The sequence below is a fragment of the Oncorhynchus mykiss genome, chromosome 5 (genome assembly GCF_057628025.1).
Source record: "Oncorhynchus mykiss isolate SJ-2025 chromosome 5, ASM5762802v1, whole genome shotgun sequence".
Taxonomy (NCBI): Eukaryota; Metazoa; Chordata; class Actinopteri; order Salmoniformes; family Salmonidae; genus Oncorhynchus; species Oncorhynchus mykiss.
The window spans coordinates 10313705-10337744 of record NC_143026.1 but is presented as its reverse complement, the minus strand read 5'-3'; the positions used below and the strand labels follow the sequence as shown (position 1 = coordinate 10337744).

The following is a 24040-nucleotide window of genomic DNA, read 5'->3' as shown; positions in this document are numbered from 1 at the left end:
TTGCAGTGCATACACTTAGTGCATACACTATCTATCTATGTTCCTTGTAGGAGGCATGTACTATGCCCGTGAGAAATGTGGACTGAAAGTAGTGCTGCCTTCCTCAATGCCTTCCTCAAACTCAATAGTATTAGATAACCTATATCCTACAGAATCTCACCCAGCAGTTGCACCTTGCCACTAGACCGTAGAAGAGCTAGTGAGTTGGCCTGGGCTGGTCTAAAGGATCAGACGCATCGAAAAATCTGAGTGCCAATAGGTACTTACTTAGCACTTAGTGCCGTATTCTTCTTGTCACTTCTGTCGGAGGTTCGTGCTCTCTAATTGGCTCAAAGTCAATTTCTCGCCCACTGACAAGCATTGTGATTCTAAAAGTAGAAACAGCAGGTTCGTCAGTACACCGTCGGTACACAGCAGGGACGTATTTTGTTCTTGCAAGAGAAGGAACAACCTCCTACTGTTATAAATGCCTGTCGGAAGTCCGATTTCTCAGTGTCTGTACCAAAAGAAACTGCCTCTGGAGTCTGGAACACACATACTGCTGCAGCATGGGTTCGAATCCGGCCTGCTGCTATTTCAGCAGCATCTCTTCTGCCTTTTCTCTCTATCTCTATCCAACCCAATAGGGGGGACTGTTCCACTCCTTAATAAAAAACAAAATGTCAAGTGCTACTGAGAATGCAAATACAATCGCTCAGTATACAGTGCATTTTTGCAGTGGAGCTGTCAAAACGGAGGTTTAAGGGGGGGGGGGGCGACAGCTAAATTACTGGTATTTCATGTCATTTTTATATCTCGTGTAAATCTGGGATGCATTTGGTATGTCCAGTAAAAACACAGTTACAGCCAACTCTTAAAGACGGATTCTTCTCAGGAATTTTGACTGAAAACCAGAGAACACACACACACACACAGCTTGTCCTTTATTGTATTGGACTCAGTCACTTATTTATACTGGTGTAAATCACTGCTTCGAGTAGTAATAAAATAATACAGCCAAACTTCATACACATCTTGTAACCTCCTATTTAATGAAAGTTGAACACTGCTATAAACCTCTGCATTTCCTACAATGGGTTTACGGTCTGAGCATCTCACACACTCAAAGGCCAGAGTGACGTTCTAATTAAGACTTTGAATATTCATATCATTACTAATCTTATAATCCAAAGTCCCAATTGATTGTGCAGAATGGTAATTTCTTGAGTCACTTTTAGACATGATGAAAAAGTAAATGGAGAACCATATATTTTGAAGCATAATCTCCGATTTCCCATAAAAATCAAATCAAGAAATGAACATGCTATTCAAATCCTAATGCTGTAAATGTGTTTTTGGCAGTTGTTCAGGGAACTCGGCATGATACTGAAAGCCAGTCAGTTTGACCGAAGTAGTAACCCCAAACTCTCAGCAGGCGTTCTATTGTAAGGCAGCAGAGACACCAGCAGGGATCATCAAAACCATCTCACCAACATTTTAAATGACCACATATATAATGTTTTTCATTGATCCATCTGAAGTGCTTAGCTATTGGAATCTGATGGATGTCGTTGTGCCGAGGTTTGGTATTGGTGCATTCCTAAAGGAACATAATGCCCGGTATAGGGCATGTTGCTGCAGGAGCTAGGTTACAAAACCATGTGTGGGAATACATACATACTCATTGATATCTACAGTACCAGTCAAAAGTTTGGGCACACCTACTGAGAGAAGGCCAAGAGTGTGCAAACCTGTTATCAAAGCAAAGGGTGGCTACTTTGAAGAATCTCAAATATATAAAACCAGATTTTCATTTGTTTAACACTTTTTTTTGGTTACGACATGGTTCCATATGTGTTATTTCATAGTTTTGATATCTTCACTTTTATTACACAATGTAGAAAATAGTAAAAAAATTAAGAAAAACCCTTGAATGAGTAGGTGTGTCCAAACTTTTGACTGGTACTGTACATTTACTTACATACATACATACATACAGTTGGAAGTCGGAAGTTTACATACACCTTAGCCAAATACATTTAAACTCTGTTTTTCACAATTCCTGACATTTAATCCTAGTAAAAATTCACCGGCTCAGTGAGGATCACCACTTTATTTTAAGAATGTGAAATGTCAGAATAATAGTGGAGAGAATGATTTATTTCAGCTTTTATTTCTTTCATCACATTCCCAGTGGGTCAGAAGTTTACATGCACTCAATTAGTATTTGGTAGCATTACCTTTTAAATTGTTTAACTTGGGTCAAACATACACACACAGGTAGCCTTCCACAAGCTTCCCACAATAAGTTTGTTTGAATTTTGGCCCATTCCACCTAACAAACTTGGTGTAACTGATTCAGGTTTTTAGGCCTCCTTGCTCGCACACACTTTTTCAGTTCTGCCCACAAATTTTCTATAGGATTGAGGTCAGGGCTTTGTGATGGCCACTCCAATACCTTGACTTTGTTGTCCTTAAGTCATTTTGCCACAACTTTGGAAGTGTGCTTGGGGTCATTGTCCATTTGGAAGACCCATTTGCGACCAAGCTTTAACTTCCTGACTGATGTCTTGAGATATTGCTTTAATATATGCACATAACTTTCCTACCTCATGATGCCATCTATTTTGTGAAGTGCACCAGTCCCTCCTGCAGCAAAGCGCTGCCACCCCCGTGCTTCACGGTTGGGATAGTGTTCTTCGGCTTGCAGGCCTCCCCCTTTCTCCTCCAAACATAACGATGGTCATTATGGCCAAACAGTTCTATTTTTGTTTCATCAGACCAGAGGACATTTCTTCAAAAAGTACGATCTTTTTCCCCATGTGCAGTTGCAGACCGTAGTGTGGCTTTTTTTATGGCGGTTTTGGAGCAGTGGCTTTTTCCTTGCTGAGCGGCCTTTCAGGTTATGTCGATATAGGACTCGTTTTACTGTGGCTATAGATACTTTTGTACCTGTTTCCTCCAGCATCTTCACAAGATCCTTTGCTGTTGTTCTGGGATTGATTTGCACTCTTCGCACCAGAGTACGTTAATCTCTAGGGGACAGAAGGCGTCTCCTTCCTGAGCGGTATGACGGCTGCGAGGTCCCATGGGGTTTATACTTGCGTACTATTGTTTGTACAGATGAACGTGGTACCTTCAGGCGTTTAGAAATTACTCCCAAGGATGAACCAATTGTTGGAAAAATTACTTCTCATGCACAAAGTAGATGTCCTAACCGACTTGCCAAAACTATAGTTTGTTAACAAGACGTTTGTGGAATGGTTGAAACACTTATGTTGGAGTCATTTAAAACTAGTTTATGTAAACTTCCGACTTCAACTGTACATACATACATACATACATTCATTCATTCATACATACATACATACATACATACATACATACATACATACATACTGTTTTTATTCATTTTCCTAATTTTCTAATTGAACTGTAATATTCTGTTTTTTATTGTTCCTGTAGGCTGTTGCCATAGTAATAACCAAAAGATACCTGTATATACATATGTACAGTATAGTGTATATACACAATATATCCAAAATATATTTTGTAGATTCTAACAGTTCTTGTTCTTCAGAAATCAAGTGAACTCAGTGCAGTAATCACTTCAGTGTCCTGTCTATCTGCAACAAGTAATTTGACATGATGAGTAGGCCTCTTGCCATAGGAGCCTCTTCAACACTGCAGCTGTGAAGCGGGTGTCAGAATCCTGCCGTAAACCACCCTCTCCCCTTAATATAGAGTGGGGATTGAGCCCCTGGAAGGCTGCCAGCCAGTCTGTCTGTCTCCCCACCACACACAGCCGTGCCAGTGTCAATAGACCGAGACGGACCACACTGGGAGACCGGGGACAAAACTCGACATGTTCAGCTTCTGATTGGCAAATGAGCTCATGGGGGTCTGATTTGATTTTTAAAAATATATATATTTAACCTTAATTTAACTAGGCAAGTCAGTTCAGAACAAATTCTTAATTACAATGACGGCCTAGGAACAGCGGGTTAAGGCAGAACGACAGATTTTTACCTTGTCAGCTCGGAGATTCGATCTAGCAACCTTTCGGTTACTGGCCCAACGCTCTAACCACTAGGCTACCTGCCGCCCCTGATAATACCGTGTCTACTATTTAATACCGTATCTACTATTGCTAGATTCACACAATAGTGCCGACCCCAACCGTACTGTGCTGGCTTGGATATCTTCTTTGGACATCGTCATTTCCATCACGGTTACAGCGCAGTTAGACTCTCCTCTGCTCAGTAGTGTGAAAATTGTACCTGTGTGTGTTTTAGGGATTTAAAGTACTTACTCAGAGGATAACCTCAATCTTCACAGTTTGGATTCCATTTTGATAAAACTACGTGGAATTCGCCTCAGCTCACAGTGGGGGCTGTGGTGGGGGATGGGAGTGTGAGGTGTGAATTGCTTCCAGCTTTGTGCTTGTGAAACAACATTAATTGGATCGTGATGTTCAGTTCAACATTCTCTGCATTCTACCAGAGCCGGATATCATCAGTCATTATTAATCATATTTTGATTATCAATATGTTAACCTACTGGGACTTGACATTCTTATCACACGATTTGAACACGGACATGAGTATTGATCTATCTAACGACATGAGTTTTCATGAATAACTGAGTCCCAAACGTCACCACAGTCCCTTTGTAGTTCACTACTTTTGATAGGCCCATTTCATGTGATTTAACTCATGTGTGTTGCTATTGGCGTTTTACATTTTAATCATTTAGCAGATGCTGTTATCCAGAGCCACTAACAAGAGCAATTAGGGTTGTGTGCTTTGCTCAAGGGCACATTGACAGGTTTTTTTCACTTAGTTGGCTCAAAGATTCGAAACAGCAACAGTTCGATTACTGGCCCAACGTTCCTAACCACTAGGCTATCTGCCGCCCCTGACAGTCAGACAGTCATTGTTAAAATGGTTGCTCCTCACCCACGCCAACAGGGAACATGTTATGACCTACGTGCTGTTTCTCTTTCTGTCGGTGTCGTGACTGTGAAACTAGCTACTGTTCGTATCTGTGCTGTCATCACTGACCGGCTATAAATAAGTGGCTCGAGCTCAGTCCAGAGTCTAGGCCGAGGGTCAAATCACTCTTGCTACACAGAATTATTTTTATATAATTGTTCAGCTGAGGTGTTCTCGGAAATGCTTTGTAAGTTGATTCACTGGTCAAATGCGAGACACATGCGGATGCGAAGTGTCTCTGTCTGTGTCTCTGTCTGTGTCTCTGTCTGTGTCCATTTAAATATCTGTATCTCTGTCTGTCTCTGTGTCTGTAGCTGTCTCTATTTCTCTGTCTGTCTCTGTCTTTTTCTATCTGTGAAGAAAACTCTTACAGTGGCCCATGAGTACAACTCCGAGCCCTTTCTCAAACCCTCTCTCTGGCCCTGGGACTAATGGCTCGCCACATCGCTCCGAATATGGATGTTGCATTCGTCTGCCCTGTTTTAGGAACCACCCACTGTAAGATGTGTGACTACCAAAATTTTTCGCACGATTCTACATGTAAAATTGCGCGCGGTTCTCTAATTACGCTGAGAGGGGCTTGGTACTCTTGGCCAGCAGACGCTATTGGTGTCGGAGCCTTTCTAGGCAAACTTTGTGACGTTTTACAGATGAGGTAGGCTACCAACACCCGACCTCAGAGTCTATTGTCCTGCGGCAATAGTATCGTTTGTCCATTTTGAGATGCTGTAGCCAGTATATACTTCCTTTTAAAATAATACAACTCAAGAAATATGTAATTAATTTTGACGGTTTCGCCGAGGAGATCTTCGTGGCGCAATTTTATATCTAACTAAGATGTTTAGTGTAGTATTTTTCAATTTAAAAAATGTGCATGAAAACGTGTCGTCTCTCGTTGAATGACAACAGACTTTATTGAAGAATCTCTACTGTTAACCAATCACATACGAAGGGGCATAGACTTTATTGAAGAATCTCTACTGTTAACCAATCACCGACGAAGGGGCATAGACTTTCGGCTCCAAACTTCGGCTTGCCTCTAGAAACAATGTTGTGTGCCTGAACAGCTGAAAAACTCTCACCAGAGACCAAAAACATCTCAAAATGTTGTCATAATATATGCATGAACTCTTCCGAACTGTTTCAATCAAATCAATCAATCAAATGTATTTATAAATCCCTTTTTACATCAGGTAATGTCACAAAGTAGTATACAGAAACCCAGCCTAAAACCCCAAACAGCAAGCAAAACAGATGAAGCATGGTGGCTAAGGAAAACCTCCCTAGGAAGGCAGGAACCTAGGAAGAAACCTAGGCTCTGAGGGGTGGCCTCAGACTGGCCGGGAAGCATACGGACGCCCCTAGGGACCAGGTTAACAGGGCTTAGCCTGGTGTTGGAGACCCCAATCGGTCACTGAACTCTTTAGTTGTCTCCCAAGATGTCATGTTGGAGACAACTTCTAGAAACTCCTGTCTACCTCAACTCACATCTGGACCATTTCATTCTGCTGTACTCCCTGACTGGTGTGTCTTTGACCATAACCGTGTGTGTGTGAATTGTATTACTGGTCTTCTACTGGTTATTTCAGGTACAGATGTGTCTGTACCTGAACTGGCACCTCTTTCAGAGACCACCACTTGGTGTTGCTCTTTTTCAGTATGTATGTTTGTTTGTTCTCTCCTGTTTGTCTAGAGAAGGACGTTGCTGATCAAATCAAATGTTTTTATATAGCCCTTCTTACATCAGCTGATATCTCAAAGTGCTGTACAGAAACATTGTTGAGCTGATTGTAATGTGGTGTAGAGAAGTGATACTAGTGATGGTGTAAATAGGACTGGAGAAGTCTGATCACATACTCCTCCTCCCTGTGTATTAGGAAAGGCTGATTTGAAATCCCTCTTTAGCTACAGGCGCCCTCACATCACTGCACATTGCTAGGCAACCCAAATAGATTTACTCTCGGAACTTAAACTTTCCACACCTTCCCCTAAATTCTGAGATTGTTTTGAGGGATATTTTTCACAGCAAATGGAGTTGTTTTTCCCTATTGGTATTAAATGTCTTCTTTCATTTAGTATGGTACTGCTTTTGATTCCTCAATTGACGTAATAATCGGTCAAGCCACAGATGTTCTGTTGATGCTATTTTCAGAGGTTCCCAATTCAGTGTCCACTAGATATTTCCATATACTGTTATCTGTCCCTGAGACAGTTCTTCTTTTCTACTAAGGCCCCGTTTAGACTGAAACTGCAACTCGTGTAAAGTCCCCTCAGAGAGGAGGAACTACATGCCGGAAGGAGGGTTATTAGTGAAGCACCAGTCTCCCACTCTTCCTAGTGAACAGGAGGAGGGTTAATAGTGAAACACCAGTCTCCCACTCTCTTCCTAGTTAACAGGAGGATGGTCAATGGTGAAATGAGAGCTCCGTCTTTTGTTTCCCAAAGTTATAAACATAATTATGTAATGCTTCATGTATGGTGTTGTCTTTTAACCTTTAACCCTCTGTACTGTGTGTCCCCTGCTGTCCCTGCAGGTGTAACGGTGGTGGAAACGGAGAGCGGCAGTCATGGTGGCCCTGTCACTGAAGATTGGCGTGGGGAACGTGGTGAAGACCATGCAGTTTGAGCCCTCCACCATGGTGTACGACGCCTGTCGAATGATCAGGGAAAGAGTCCCCGAGGCACAGCTGGGCCAGCGTGAGTACACACGCACACACACACACACGCCGATACACACACACCATGCCGATACACACACGCCGATACACACACACCATGCCGATACACACACACACACCATGCCGATATATACACACACACACACACACACACACACACACACACACACACACACACACACACACACACCATGCCGATACACACAGACACACCATGCCGATACACACACACACACACACACACACCATGCCGATACACACACACACACACACACACACACACACCATGCCGATACACATACACACCATGCCGATACACACACACACCATGCCGATACACACACACACACACACACACACACCATGCCGATACACACACACACACACACACACACCATGCCGATATACACACACACACCATGCCGATATACACACACACACCATGCCGATACACACACAAACACACACACACACACACACACACACACACACACACACACACACCATGCCGATACACACTCTTACACACATATAGTGGCTGTAATTTTAGTCATGTCTATGCCTACACCACATTCTAGTTGTTGTTGTTTTTCTTACAGGTCATTTAGAGTTCACCAAGAATAATTTTGTCTGTGAAGAACTAAATATTTTGTTTAACTAATATCGATTTAAATTGTGATTACATGGCCATTATGTGTGACCCAAACTTAAATTGAAGTTTAATTAAAATCCAGGAATAATTTCACTCTTGTCTAAAACATTATCGTCACTGTCAAATGCAAATGAGTGCAGGCGTAGGCATCACCAGTCTGAAATGGGCCAATAGTGTATAACAATGCGTAGCTGTTAAGCTATTCAGTTTATCAGTCCAGTGCAGCTTCCTGGGATGTTGACAAACTAGAGCCTCTGTCTTTCAAAATCACTCATTTGACAACAGGAGATTAGATAGGAATGATGTATGCAGAAGGGATCCAGAAACAAGCAATCTGCTGTAGCACAGGCCAACAGACCAGCACTTCTCACTAAACCAATACTGACAGGGAACTATCTATTACAGACTTGAGCAGCTGTCTTTAATAACACCCAATATGACAACAGGAAATTCGAAGAGATGATAACTGTGTCTTTTGTAGGGCAAGGAATTGCCAGGGTCCTCACCATGTACAATATGTTTTGCGATTCTTATGAGTCTATATGTATTGCGTTTTGATGCTGAGATTTGTATTTTACGATTCAAAGTTGTTTTTTATAACCAAACATATTGCTTTTGATTTCTTATAACCAAACATATCGCTCGACATACAGTTTAAATATACCTTAGCCAAATACATTTAAACTCAGTTTTTCACACTTCCTGACATTTAATCCAAGTACAAATTCCCTGTTTTAGGTCAGTTAGGATTACCACTTTATTTTAAGAATGTGAAATGTCAGAATAATAGTAGAGAGAACGATTTATTTAATATTTGATTTATTTCATCACATTCCCAGTGGGTCAGAAGTTTACATACACTCAATTAGTATTTGGTAGCATTGCCTTTAAATGTTTTAATTTGGGTCAGACATTTCGGGTAGCCTTCCACAAGCTTCCCACAATAAGTTGGGCAAATTTTTTGCCCATTCTTCCTGACAGAGCTGGTGTAACTGAGTCAGGTATGTAGGCCTCCTTGCTTGCACACACTTTTTCAGTTCTGCCCACAAATGTTCTATAGGATTGAGGTCAGGGCTTTGTGATGGCCACTCCAATACCTTGACTTGGTTGTCCTTAAGCCATTTTGCCACAACTTTGGAAGTATGCTTGGGGTCATTGTCCATTTGGAAGACCCATTTGCAACCAAGCTTTAACTTCCTGACTGATGTCTTGAGATATTGCTTCAATATATCCACATAACTTTCCTACCTCATGATGCCATCTATTTTGTGAAGTGCACCAGTCCCTCCTGCAGCAAAGCACCCCCACAACATGATGCTATTTTTGTTTCATCAGACCAGAGGACATTTCTTCAAAAAGTACATATTTGTTCCCATGTGCAGTTGCAAACCGTTGTCTGGCTTTTTTATGGCGATTTTGGAGCAGTGGCTTCTTCCTTGCTGAGCGGCCTTTCAGGTTATGTCGATATAGGACTCATTTTACTGTGGCTATAGATACTTTTGTACCTGTTTCCTCCAGCATCTTCACAAGATCCTTTGCTGTTGTTCTGGATTTGAATTGCACTTTTCGCACCAGAGAAGGTTCATCTCTAGGAGACAGAACGTGTCTCCTTCCTGAGCGGTATGGCGGCTGCGTGATCCCATGGTGTTTATATTTGCGTAATATTGTTTGTACAGATGAACGTGGTACCTTCTGGCATTTGGAAATTTCTCCCAAGGATGAACCAGACTTGTGGAGGTCTGCAATTTTTTTCTGAGGTCTTGGCTGATTTCTTTTGATTTTCTCATGATGTCAAAGAGGCACTGAGTTTGAAGGTCAGCCTTGAAATACATCCACAGGTACACCTGCAAATGACTCGAATTATGCCAATTAGCCTATCAGAAGCTTCTAAAGCGATGACATCATTTTCTGGAATTTTCCTGGCTGTTTAAAGGCACAGTCAAGTTAGTGTATGTAAACTTCTGACCCACTGGAATTGCGATAAAATTAATTTTAAGTGAAATAATCTGTCTGTAAACAATTGTTGGAATAATTACTTGTGTCATGCACAAAGTAGATGTCCTAACCGACTTGCCAAAACTATAGTTTGTTAACAAGAAATTTGTGGAGGAGTTGAAAAACAAGTTTTAATGACTCCAACCTAAGTGTATGTAAACTTCCGACTTCAACTGTATGTCAGAGAGACGAGAGAGCCATGAGAGAACCAGTTCATCAGTCATGGAAATAGTGTTCCCTATTAAAAAGAAGATAGAGAACAAGCTGTAAAGGAAAAATACTGGAATTTTGATACAGGTACAGAAAACGAGTGCAAAAATAATATTGCAATATTGCCAAAAGCGATACGATATATCGTCAAAAAAAATATTCTGACATGTAAATTTGTCGATTTCATCCCCCATCTCTTGAAACTCTGCAGTAATCCAAATGGTACACATTCTAAATTACACCCTATTCCCTATGTAGTGCACTACATTTTGACTAGAGTCCTATGGGAGCCCTATGAGCTCTGGTCAAAAGTAGTGCACTACATAGGGAATCGTGTCATTTGGGATGCAACTAAGCAATTGCAGCAAACGTTGTGAAAGCAAACGATTTCATGCCTCCACTCCCATCTTTCCTCATACTAACATTTCTGTGTCCATTCCAGCCCTTCGACGTCTTCTCATTGAATACTTGCCATGAAGTTGATTTCTCTGAGGTCTTGAAGGGTTGATGACTTTTACTGAGTGTCATTATGGCCTGTTAACCGTTCCATGTTAATATTTCCATGTATGACTGCTGAGCAGATGCAGTGTTGATATGAGAAGGAGGATATTTCAGTGATCCAAGGATCTGGAGACTGGAGAATTCTCCCTTTTGCATCTTTAATGGTCCAAGATTGTGTCATTCTTCTCTAAGAGTCCCCCTCCCTCTATTTCAAGATTCCCCTCATTCTTCTCCAAAATTCCCCCTTCCTCTTTCAAAATTCCTTAATCCCCATCTCATCATCTTATTGCCATAACAGCTTAATGATGCAGACTGGTTGGAATTCAAAAATATTATCACTGTCGGTTTTTAGACTTCTTTGTTGACATCAGTTTCAGGCCAAAAATACCTTTTGGTTTAGTGAAAAATATCTTCAGGAAGTTCAGAAATGTCTCAAATTGAGTGTAACAAAGACAACTGCGTCCCTTATTGAAAGGAACCTCTCCTTCTCTGCTTTCCAATGTGCCTCGGTTAGGGGTTACGTACGAAGCTGTGTGCTGTTACGTAAGTGATTCTCTCTGACTGCAGTGGACAGACTCGCTTCCCTGTCTCAACCTGTGAGTAATTTTCCACTTTGGGAGCGAGAGAGAGAGAGAGAAAAAGAGGGAGAGACATGTCTTGGCCAACATCAACAGCTAATATGGAATGTTCAGTGTCTTAAATGGCCAGATTCCTTTAGCCCTGGCAAGCTGTGCTAGCTAGGCACCTTTCAGGCACTAGAGGACAGGAAGTACCGTTTTGAAACTTGGCTATAATCCAGTTAGTGCTGTTCCTTTTTGAGGTTGGTTCGGTTTTGGTTCGATTTATTGAAAAGGAATCGCTGTTTTTGGTTTCCATAATTAAGACAAAAAAATAAATAATTAAATTATTCTCCAAGAGTCCCCCTCCCTCTATTTCAAGATTCCCCTCATTCTTCTCCAAAATTCCCCATTATGTGGGTTGAATGCTGTAACAACACAGAATAAAAGTCCCATGATGGTAGTGACTGTCCATTACTGCTTATCACTTATTAACCATCATTTATTCACATTACTTTACTTTATTAAAATATTTCAGTTGTTGACTGCTGAATACCAACTATCAATCACTTAGATCATGTATTTACATATTTACAGTACCAATCAAAGGTTTGAACACGCTCCCACTCATTCCAGTGTTTTTCTTTATTTTTACTGTTATCTACATAATAGTGAAGACATCAAAACTATGAAATAACACATTTGACATCATGAAGAAACCAAAAAAGTGTTAAACAAATCAAAATATATTTTATATTTCAGTTTCTTCACAGTAGCCACCCTTTGCCAATGACAGCTTTGCACACTCTTCGCATTCTCTCAACCCTACTTTATGAGGTAGTCACCTGGAATGCATTTCAATTAACAGGTGTGCGTTGTTAATTTGTGCAGTTGCTTTCCTTCTTAATGCGTTTGAACCAATAAGTTGTGTTGTGATAAGGTAGGGGTGGTATACAAAGAGAGCCCTATTATGGCAAGAACAGCTCAAATAAGCAAAGAGAAACGACAGTCCATCATTACTTTAAGACATGAAGGTCAGTCAATAGGGAAAATTTCTTCAAGTGCAGAGGCAAAAACCATCAAGCGCTATGATGAAGCTGGCTCTCATGAGGACCGCCACAGGAAAGGAAGACCAGGAGTTACCTGTGCTGCAGAGGATTCATTAGAGTTAACTGCACCTCAGATTGCAGCCCAAATAAATGCTTCACACAGGGTTCAAGTAACAGACACATTTCAGCATCAACTGTTCAGAGGAGACTGTGTGAATCAGGCCTTCATGGTCGAATTGCTGCAATAAACCACTACTAAAGGGCAACAATAAGAAGAAGATACATGCTTGGGCCAAGAAACACAAGCAATGGACATTAGACCGGTAGAAATCTGTCCTTTGGTCTGGAGTCCAAATTTGAGATTTTTGGTTCCAACCGCTGTGTCTTTGTGAGACGCAGTGTAGGTGAGCGGATCTCCTCGTGTAGTTCCCACCGTGAAGCATGGAGGAGGAGGTGTGGGTGTGCTTTGCTGGTGACACTGTCTGTGATTTATTTAGAATTCAAGGCACGCTTAACCAGCATGGCTACTACAGCATACTGCAGCGATACGCCATCCCATCTGGTTTGTGCTATCATTTGTTTTTCAACAGAACAATGACCCAGAACACACCTCCAGGCTGTGTAAGGGCTATTTGACCAAGAAGGAGAGGGATGGAGTGCTGCGTCAGATGACCTGGCCTCCACAATCACCCGACCTCAACCAAATTGAGATGGTTTGAGTTGGACCGCAGAGTGAAGGAAAAGCAGCCAACAAGTGCTCAGGATATGTGGGAACTCCTTCAAGACTGTTGGAAAAGCATTCCAGTTGAAGCTGGTTGAGAGAATGCCAAGTGCACAAAGCTGTCATACAGGCAAAGGATGGTTACTTTGAAGAATCTCAAATATAAATCTATTCTTTTTTTAACACTTTTTTTGGTTACTACATGATTCGATATGTGTTATTTCATAGTTTTGATGTCTTCACTGTTATTCTACAATGTAGAAAATAATACAAATAAAGAATAACCCTTGAATCAGTAGGTGTCCAAACTTTTGACCATTACTGTATACAGTGCATTCTGAAATTATTCAGACCCCTCAACTTTTTCCACATTTAGTTACGTGACAGCCTTATTCTAAAATGTAATAAATTGTTTTTTCTCATCAATCTACACACAATACCCCATAATGACAAAACAAAAACAGGTTTTTGGTACCTTTACACAGATCTGTGCCTCTACACAATCCTGTCTCTGAGCTCTACAGACAATTCCTTCGGCCTCATGGCTTGGTTTTTGCTCTGACATGCACTGTCAACTGTGGGAACTTATATAAACAGGTGTGTGCCATTCCACATCATGTCCAATCAATTGAATTTACCACAGGTGGACTCAAAGTTGTAGAAACTTCTCAAGGATGATCAATGGAAACAGGATGCAGCTAAGCTCAATTTCGGGTGTCATAGCAAAGGATCTGAATAGTAATGTAAATAAGGTATTTCATTTTTATATGTACATTTCTAAAAAACCTTTTTTCACTTTGTTATACTTTCCAAATGCAGTGTATATTGATCACGTATTTACATCGCGCAGCAAATGTACTCTATAGCTCTGGGGAAACTGCGCATTGAGTTCACAGAAGAAAAAAACGAACAAAATGTAATTCAGATAATTGAACCAACGTTCTTTAAAAAACTAAACCATAGATCCAGTAGAAACAGTCCAGCTGATTTCCGTGTGGTGGCACAGTTTCCTGTCACTTGTTGACGTGTTACCTTCTAGTTTGTTTCCAGCTGACTTAATGCACCGATAAGAACGCTTTTAATCCACACAGTATTTGTTCTATATGTTGGAATTACGTCAACTAATCCAAGATGAGACCCTTTGACTCACGCAATCCAGGGAAAGAAACGCCTTCAGATCGTATCACTTACACACACAACCAGAAAATCCCCCCAAACCCCCTCCTCAAATCCCTCTCAAACTGCCTCCTCAATCTCTAATACCCTTTCTCTAATTTCTCTTCCAGCCAATGACTATGGTCTGTTCCTGTCCGATGAGGACCCCAAGAAAGGCATCTGGCTGGAGGCAGGCAAGGCCCTGGACTACTACATGCTGAGGAATGGGGTGAGTGAGTCAGTTGGTCTCCTTGTTCAAGTGCTTTTTAGATCTGTGCTCATGAAGTTGAGGTGCTCAGGAAAGAGTTATAGGGATCTGTGCTCATGAAGTTGAGGTGCTCAGGAAAGAGTTATAGGGATCTGTGATCATGAAGTTGAGGTGCTCAGGAAAGAGTTATAGGGATCTGTGATCATGAAGTTGAGGTGCTCAGGAAATAGTTATAGGGATCTGTGCTCATGAAGTTGAGGTGCTCAGGAAAGAGTTATAGGGATCTGTGCTCATGAAGTTGAGGTGCTCAGGAAAGAGCTATAGGGATCTGTGCTCATGAAGTTGAGGTGGTCAGGAAAGAGCTATAGGGATCTGTGCTCATGAAGTTGAGGTGCTCAGGAAAGAGCTATAGGGATCTGTGCTCATGAAGTTGAGGTGCTCAGGAAAGAGCTATAGGGATCTGTGCTCATGAAGTTGAGGTGCTCAGGAAAGAGCTATAGGGATCTGTTGAGAATTATCGGCAGTATCTTCCACAACATCTTACGGAGACGTCGACAACATCTGTTGTCAGCGATAAAAATCGTCTTTGTTTCTGTTACCTATTTGTTGTAGACTCCGTGGTAAAGCTGCACCAGTGACGACTGGGTTAGAAAGCCTGAAACCTAAACTTGTCCGAACATGCTGTATTAGGCACTACAATGCATATCAATCACAAAAAATACCCAGATCTTTTTTTAAGATAAGTTGGGACATACTGTATAGTCAGTCAGTCTGAACATTGGTACGATGATACTAATGATAATGTCCACATGGTTGTCCTCAGTTGGTAGGGCATGGCACTTGCAACTCCATAATATTGGGTTCGATTCCCAAAAGCAGCCAAGCGTGAACAATTCATACATGCATGACTGTAGGTGGCTCTGGATAAAAGCATCTGCTAAATGTAATATTATGATGCTAACAGTTCTACGAGGGATGTAGCTAGCTAACTATCTGAAGTGTCGTCTAATGGTTGTGAATGGGGTTTATAATTAACACATGACGTCTAATACATATTAATGTGCCCTCTGAGCGAAACACTTAAAAAATATGTATTTTAAACCATATTGTTCTCACTGGGTGGTTTTATCAGGACACTCTGGAGTACAAGAAGAAGCAGAGGCCCTTGAAGATCCGCATGCTGGACGGGACAGTGAAAACCGTCATGGTGGACGACTCCAAGATCGTCAGCGACATGCTTATGACCATCTGTGCCAGGATAGGTCAGTTTAATGAATTAGAGATGGGCACGTTCATTATAGGTCATGGCACAAAATGTAACGTAAGTTAGTTGACTAGCGGTAATTGGTGAATTGGGCTGAAAAGTCAGTTGACGGAAACATGCAATTACAGTTCATAACTTATCTCTCATGTCATTATAATGGTAGTGTTATCGAGTTGTCATGAGTAAAGGGTCAACTCATAGAAGTCTAATGTTACTGCTTGATGATTTGCCACTGGTTCAACTAGTCAGATTTCCAGCTAAAACAAAGGCTCTCTACTTGATTCCTCACATCCTCTCTCCTTGATTCCTCACATCCTCTCTCCTTGATTCCTCACATCCTCTCTCCTTGATTCCTCACATCCTCTCTCCTTGATTCCTCACATCCTCTCTCCTTGCCACCACCTCAAAACATATTGGAGGATAATTTTATTTTATATGTAATCCTTATTTTAGGGGATAAGTTGACTGAGAACAACACAATCTCATTTACAGCAACGACCTGGAGAATAGTTACCGGGGGGTGAATGGGTCAATTGGAAGCTGGGGATGATTTAGTGTCCATGATGGTATGAGGGGCAGTTTGGGAATTTAACCAGGACACTGGGCTAAACACCTCTACTCTTACGATAAGTGCCATGGGATCTTTAGTGACCACAGAGAGTCAGGACATCCTTTTTTAACATCCCATTCGATAGACTGTACCTTAAACAGGGCGACGTCCCCAATCACATCCAAGGCCCCTCGCTTCTGACTTTCTCCTCCAATGAATGTATAGGAAAGACAATATGAGTTAGAGCCAAAAAGTACATTTTTCTTTCAACACTCTTTGGGCAGGTATCACAAACTATGACGAGTACTCGTTGGTGCACGACATGGTTGAGGAGAAGAAGGAGGAGATGACGGGGACTCTGACAAGACGGGACAAGACTCTGATGAGAGACGACAAGAAGATGGAGAAACTTAAGCAGAAACTCCACACAGATGACGAGTGTAAGACACAAAGACACACAGATACACACACAGATACACACACACGCAAAAGTGTCTATGACCAGTGTCTCTTGTCACATTCAAGAACAATATGGTGCCAGTTGTCATGTAAAAATGTATTTCACACGGGGAACATTTTGACGTGACACCAGTATCTCTGTTGATGTATGGGCTTGTCCTTCATTTTGAATGTCCATTAGGACACCTCTGATTCATTTCTATTTTTGGGGCTTTGATTGACTGGCATCAAGTTGTTTTCTCACATAATTTACATTTAGTTGCATAAAAGTTGTAATTTTTTGGTATTGACTGCGTTTTATTGACATGATTTGCACAGATGAACATATATTCCCATTGAGTTGTATTGATTCCCATTGAGTTGTATTGATTCCCATTGAGTTGTATTGATTCCCATTGAGTTGTATTGATTGTGATTGTCAGTGAACTGGCTGGACCATGGGCGGACGCTGAGGGAGCAGGGTGTGGAGGAGACCGAGATGCTGCTCCTCAGGAGGAAGTTCTTCTACTCAGACCAGAACGTGGACTCACGAGACCCGGTCCAGCTCAACCTGCTCTACGTCCAGGTACTAACCGATACTCTTCGAAGGCAGTTTCCTATATAGAAATAATCTGGGTTTATTTTAGACCCAACCCCAGAATGACCTCTGTTGGACAAATCCTGCTGGGAGTTGGGAAAGAAACGCAAGGCAGAAATGAGGTTTGGGTGTTCAGTGTTTTGGGAACAAGGTTCTCCTTGTAGGGGTTCAATGTAGACCTGTCGGTGTTAATGATTGATCACATTCCAACACTTAACCTGAGATGACCTAACCTGAGATTATTGTATTTACCTCAAACCTTCCATTTCACTCATGCTTTGATGTCAATGGAAGATGCAGTATGTCAGAAACACTTTGCATTATACGTTCCTATTCATGCCCTTAGTTACTGTACCAACATCCATTTCCATTGGTGTGAGAATGCACAGTGTCAGGAAGAACCGCTGAGAGTCACAGCTGGAGGCCAGCAGGCTCAAGGTGCCCATTGACGTGTCAGCCATGTTTTATGTCCTGAGGTGGCAGATGTCATAGTGGTGGTAGGGTGTCTTCTCCCAAGATGGCCTCCCAAAGTTTGAGGAGAAAATGTTGTTCAGTGTGTGATTGTCTCATATAGACACACAGTGAAGGAGTGAACCTTTTTGTCTTTGAGACTTTTTGCGGTCTTTCACTCACAGAAGCTTGCTTCATCTTATTTTTTCTTAAGACTTCTAGTCTTTGTGTTCCTGCCAAAGACAGTAGTTCTTGGAGCTCTTCTTTCCCTGTTGAAACACAGCTGGACACGGGAGCCCAGGCCAATGCAAGCACTGCCCATGTGGCCTGCCTGCCTGCCTGCCTGCCTCTACCAGTTTTTGCCAGAGTACATCACAAAATGTTCCCAATAGTTCATGCTCCTGATAATATGAAAACAATGAAACATTTGGACCAACATTAAAGTTAATTTATGGGTACATTTTCTCGTCATTCATTTTGATGCTAGAACGGCATTAGATTGTCTCAGAAAGATGATATTTGATGATGTTAGCCTTGGATGTTTTTCAGGGAAGTATAAGCCTGGTCCCAGACCTGTTTGTGCCCCACCACAGAGTTAAGACCATTGATCGCAGGAGATCCCTAGACTGGTCACTTGGACCAGCCTACGGAAAAATGCAAAACAGCAAAGTATTCTGTGTTTAATCTATTTTCCTGGCTCTGTTTGGGATCTTCCTTAATGAACGTCTTTGTGGATAATGTCTTTGGGATGTTCCTCTCCCTGTGCAGGCCCGTGATGACATTTTGAACGGCTCCCATCCCGTCTCCTTCGAGAAGGCCTGCGACTTTGCCGGATACCAGTGTCAGATCCAGTTTGGTGACCACAACGAGACCAAGCACAAACCAGGCTTTCTAGAGTGAGCACTGTTTATTGCATAATGCTATGTATATACTTTAACACGAATGACTGAAATATTTTCGATATATAACAAAGATGTATTTGCCTTTTTTAGCAAAAGCGGTTCACAGCACTGTGTGCATACATACAGAGCATTTTTGATGTAGTACATACAGAGCATTTTTGATGTAGTATCACTTGAATCCCAACTTGAGTCAGAACTACTGAATTATATTGCCCGCCTTAGTGATTTTGCAGTTTTCTTGAATAAAGTGTGTTTAAATGTATGTATTATTTATTTTCTGTAGTTTGAAAGAGTTCCTCCCTAAAGAGTACATCAAGAACAAAGGGGAGAAAAGAATCTTCCAGGTAAGAACCCGAGCGTGTGTGTGTGTGTGTGTGTGTGTGTGTGTGTGTGTTTGCTTGTGTGTGGGTGCATGTGTGTGTTCGCTTGTGTGTGGGTGCATACATGTGAGTGTGGGTGCATACGTGGGTACATGCGTGGGTGTGAGTGTGATGGGGGGAGTCGTTTTAAGGCCAGTCATATTTGGGCTGCTTGCTCCTTGCGGTGGGGACATTATTTTTCTCACAGACTGAGAACACATGACCTGAAAAAAATAGTTTCCCCGTCTGGTTTGTAGTAATAGTCATTGTCTCCATCTGTGTCGAGTTCATTGTATGCCAACTAGATTCATTGTTGCTACGGCTGTAACTGGTCGTATTGATTTAAACGTGTCCCGACTTGCTCTGTTCTAATTACTTCTACTGTGACACTATAGTATCACTGGCTGAGATGTTCAATAAGTCTTATTTTTGTTTCCCACACAGGCACACAAAAACTACCAAAACATGACTGAAATCGAGGCCAAAGTCAGCTACGTCAAACTGGCTAGGTCTCTGAAAACCTACGGAGTGTCATTCTTCCTAGTAAAGGTACAATGGCACTGACAAAATAACATTCAACCACAACTCCTTAACCAACTCCTTAACCAACTCCTTAAACAACTCCTTAACCAACTCCTTAACCAACTCCTTAACCAACTCCTTAACCAACTCCTTAACCAACTCCTTAACCAACTCCTTAACCAACTCCTTAACCAACTCCTTAACCAACTCCTTAACCAACTCCTTAACCAACTCCTTAAACAACTCCTTAAACAACTCCTTAAACAACTCCTTAAACAACTCCTTAACCAACTCCTTAACCAACTCCTTAACCAACTCCTTAACCAACTCCTTAACCAACTCCTTAACCAACTCCTTAACCAACTCCTTAACCAACTCCTTAAACAACTCCTTAAACAACTCCTTAAACAACTCCTTAAACAACTCCTTAAACAACTCCTTAAACAACTCCAGTGAATATCTTTCTAACCAATCAAAGCTCTTAACATTTTCAAAGCTTTTGAAGTTCTACTCACTACCTTTGACGGTTGAATGGAATGTGCAATAGCTTTTCAAATGTTAAGGTATCATAGTACGGGAGTACTTTTAACCGTGTGTTTTTGTGTGTGTGTGTGTGTGTGTGTGTGTGTGTGTCCTTGCAGGAGAAAATGAAGGGTAAGAACAAGCTGGTCCCTCGTCTGCTGGGAATCACCAAGGAGTGTGTCATGCGGGTAGACGAGAAGACCAAGGAGGTGATCCAAGAGTGGAACCTCACCAACATCAAACGCTGGGCTGCCTCGCCCAAGAGCTTCACCCTGGTGAGTCCCATGACCTCTGACCTCCTGGTCATCTTTGACCTTTTGGTTGCCTGGTCAGCATTGGAACAGGGTGACATTCAGGGTCATGTTCATTAGAAGCCAAACTGAAGAAAACCTGACTGAAACAGGGAGGGACTACCTGGACTTATAAGAAATGTTAATTGACCATTTTTAAAACATTTTATGTTGTATGCCCTAATAAACACAACCCAGTGCTCAACTAGAGCTGATATCAAGGGGAACATATTGTCTGGCTGTTTGAATTAGGTTGTTTTATGTTCAGTCATAGTTTTTTTTTGTCTTTTTACTAAACCACAATGTTCATTGTCTTGAGTTTGTCTAGACTAGAATATGAACACAGGGTTGTCTTTTGCTATTACTATGCTACCTCATAGAAGTATTTGAGGCATCTTGTACCAAAAGCACAAAAAAATGTATACAACCACTTTAGAAGAATACACACTGCAAAGATGGTGATGTGCATGTAAAATAAGTTGTTATAGAACATAGAAAATATGTTTTTTTGCACTTAAAGAACATTGAAAGGAAGTTCATGCACATTTGAGCATGTGTGGCTCAGTTGGTAGAACATGGCGCTTGCAACGTCCAGGGTTGTGGGTTCGATTCCCATGGGGGGGGGGGGTGAAAAAGTTCCAAAATTGGTATGCACTATAAGTGGCTCTGCTAAATGACTCAAATGGAGATGTATAGTCATACATACCCATCACCTTATGAGTCTAGATCAGCAACATTCAACAGTGTTGCATTCTGGTCATGTGCTGGAGAATGCAGGTGCACATTGCATGTTTTCATCTAGCGCTGCTTATTTGCCCACAAGTGAACAAAAGGCCCTGAAGGATTTTTCAAATATTAACATACCACAAGGCTCCATTTTCTTTGTCAGTTATTTTGTCGGTTATAAACCAGTACAGAAAAGGGACTGGTCGTTTTGTCCGTCTTGTTATTATTTTATTTTCTGGAGAGTATTTCCAGGCAGTTCATCAGATAAATAACATCTAGCTCCATGACGACTTTTTACGGTTTGGAAAGAACATTTCTGCAGCTTATAATGCCAACAAAATGACAGGTAATGCATTGTATGACGTCAGTGTTATATTTCAGGGGAGTAATAACTATTCAAACGGCCCTGTGCTACCCAATCTTTGGAGATTTTTATGTAAGTACCTCGGAGGAGGTATTTGGCAGGCGTTGGTGATTTACAATGTGCATACAGTATATACAATTAAGTTGTCATTTTGTCTCTTACAGTGGTTTAACGGCTGTGTTCCCTCTAGGCGTCTCTATGGGATTAGTTGTAAAGGAATTACTCACATGTAATATAGGACCACTGCCATTTCAAACAAAAACATAGAGATGCATTGAGGGAGCACCCTGTTACAGTAGATATAATAATTGTATTCCAGGACTTTGGCGATTATCAAGACGGTTACTACTCTGTCCAGACGACTGAGGGAGAGCAGATCGCCCAACTGATCGCTGGTTACATTGACATCATTCTGAAAAAGGTACCTCACAGGTGTCTCACAGTATATAGATGCATTGGAGTATGGTGAAGTTGCCCTTAGACACTGATCTTGGGTCAGTTTCCCCATTTAATGTTTAAGGTTAGGATTGAGGGATGGGAAAGCTGATCCTTGATCTATACCCAGGGGAAACTTCACCGCGGAGCAAATGCACCAACACAAAATCCTGGTTGTAGCCAGAGATTGTAATCAGTCAAGATAGCAAATCAAGAGTTCTGTAAGACCAGGTCACCATGGAAATCATATTGACAAAAAACCTCAGGGTACGCTAGAGTTGCCTCTTCAATGTGTCTGTGCACTGCATTACAGTATGCATAGAGTACTGCCATTTTAGCGTTTAGAGATTCCACACCATAGCACATAACCCAGTAATGGTGAGATTACAATTGTTTACAGACAATAGAGTAAAAACAATCTTATAATATGGTTTCTGACAGTTGAACTAAGCTCATGATACATTTAAGAGTTCTATACGTCAAGAATCAATGGTCATATATCATTACATTAAAAGTGCCAGAAAATGGATGTACAAATCCCAGATTGCCCCTTTTTTTAATTCAATGCAGAGAGCTGTATCAATCACCCCGATAACCTGTCTTGTCTCCTTCCAACAGAAAAAGAGCAAGGACCACTTTGGCTTAGAGGGAGATGAGGAGTCCACCATGTTGGAGGATTCTGTGTCACCCAAAAAGTGAGTCCAGTGCAGTGGTTTCCTGCCGTGTGTGCCAGTGATGTCACAGCATGTTGGTGACTGCTCACTTCGTGTGTGTGTGTGTGTGTTTTGACGTCAGTAGATTCTATACTGTACTAACTTTCCCTCAGTCTTTATCCATAACTCCCCTACAGATTTTCAGCATCATTGTGTATGTATGTATTCCTGTGTAGTGGGTCCATCTAGCCAGTGGGTCCTGTGTAGTGGGTCCATCTAGCCTATGGGTCCTGTGTAGTGGGTCCATCTAGCCTATGGGTCCTGTGTAGTGGGTCCATCTAGCCTATGGGTCCTGTGTAGTGGGTCCATCTAGCCTATGGGTCCTGTGTAGTGGGTCCATCTAGCCTGTGGGTCCTGTGTAGTGGGTCCATCTAGCCTGTGGGTCCTGTGTAGTGGGTCCATCTAGCCTGTGGGTCCTGTGTAGTGGGTCCATCTAGCCTGTGGATCCTGTGTAGTGGGTCCATCTAGCCAGTGGGTCCTGTGTAGTGGGTCCATCTAGCCAGTGGGTCCTGTGTAGTGGTTCCATCTAGCCTGTGGATCCTGTGTAGTGGGTCCATCTAGCCAGTGGGTCCTGTGTAGTGGGTCCATCTAGCCTGTGGATCCTGTGTAGTGGGTCCATCTAGCCAGTGGGTCCTGTGTAGTGGGTCCATCTAGCCAGTGGGTCCTGTGTAGTGGGTCCATCTAGCCAGTGGGTCCTGTGTAGTGGGTCCATCTAGCCTGTGGGTCCTGTGTAGTGGGTCCATCTAGCCTGTGGGTCCTGTGTAGTGGGTCCATCTAGCCTATGGGTCTTGTATAGTGGGTTCTGTGTAGTGGGTCCATCTAGCCAGTGGGTCCTGTGTAGTGGGTCCATCTAGCCTGTGGGTCCTGTGTAGTGGGTCCATCTAGCCTGTGGGTCCTGTGTAGTGGGTCCATCTAGCCTATGAGTCCTGTGTAGTGGGTCCATCTTGCCTGTGGGTCCTGTGTAGTGGGTCCATCTAGCCTGTGGGTCCTGTGTAGTGGATCCTGTGTAGTGGGTCCATCTAGCCTGTGGGTCCTGTGTAGTGGGTCCATCTAGCCTATGGGTCCAGTGTAGTGGGTCCATCTATCCTGTGGTTCCATCTAGCCTTGGGTCTTGTGTAGTGGGTCCATCTAGCCTATGGGTCTTGTATAGTGGGTTCTGTGTAGTGGGTCCATCTTGCCTGTGGGTCCTGTGTAGTGGGTCCATCTAG

General features: G+C 42.2%; 1 protein-coding gene across 4 annotated transcripts in view; it reads left to right on the top strand.

Moving 5' to 3' along the window:
* Positions 1-24040, top strand: part of tln1 (talin 1) — a 145718-nt gene that overhangs the window by 36446 nt on the left and 85232 nt on the right. For all 4 annotated transcript variants that reach the window (XM_036976739.2, XM_090233670.1, XM_090233669.1 and 1 more), the window contains exons 3-13: positions 7508-7670; positions 14623-14720; positions 15832-15961; positions 16798-16953; positions 17395-17537; positions 18768-18895; positions 19185-19245; positions 19705-19809; positions 20424-20579; positions 22004-22105; positions 22738-22814. In XM_036976739.2, the coding sequence (XP_036832634.1) occupies positions 7541-7670; positions 14623-14720; positions 15832-15961; positions 16798-16953; positions 17395-17537; positions 18768-18895; positions 19185-19245; positions 19705-19809; positions 20424-20579; positions 22004-22105; positions 22738-22814 (1286 nt within the window). In that variant the 5' untranslated portion in view covers positions 7508-7540. The remainder of the gene's footprint in view (positions 1-7507; positions 7671-14622; positions 14721-15831; positions 15962-16797; positions 16954-17394; positions 17538-18767; positions 18896-19184; positions 19246-19704; positions 19810-20423; positions 20580-22003; positions 22106-22737; positions 22815-24040) is intronic.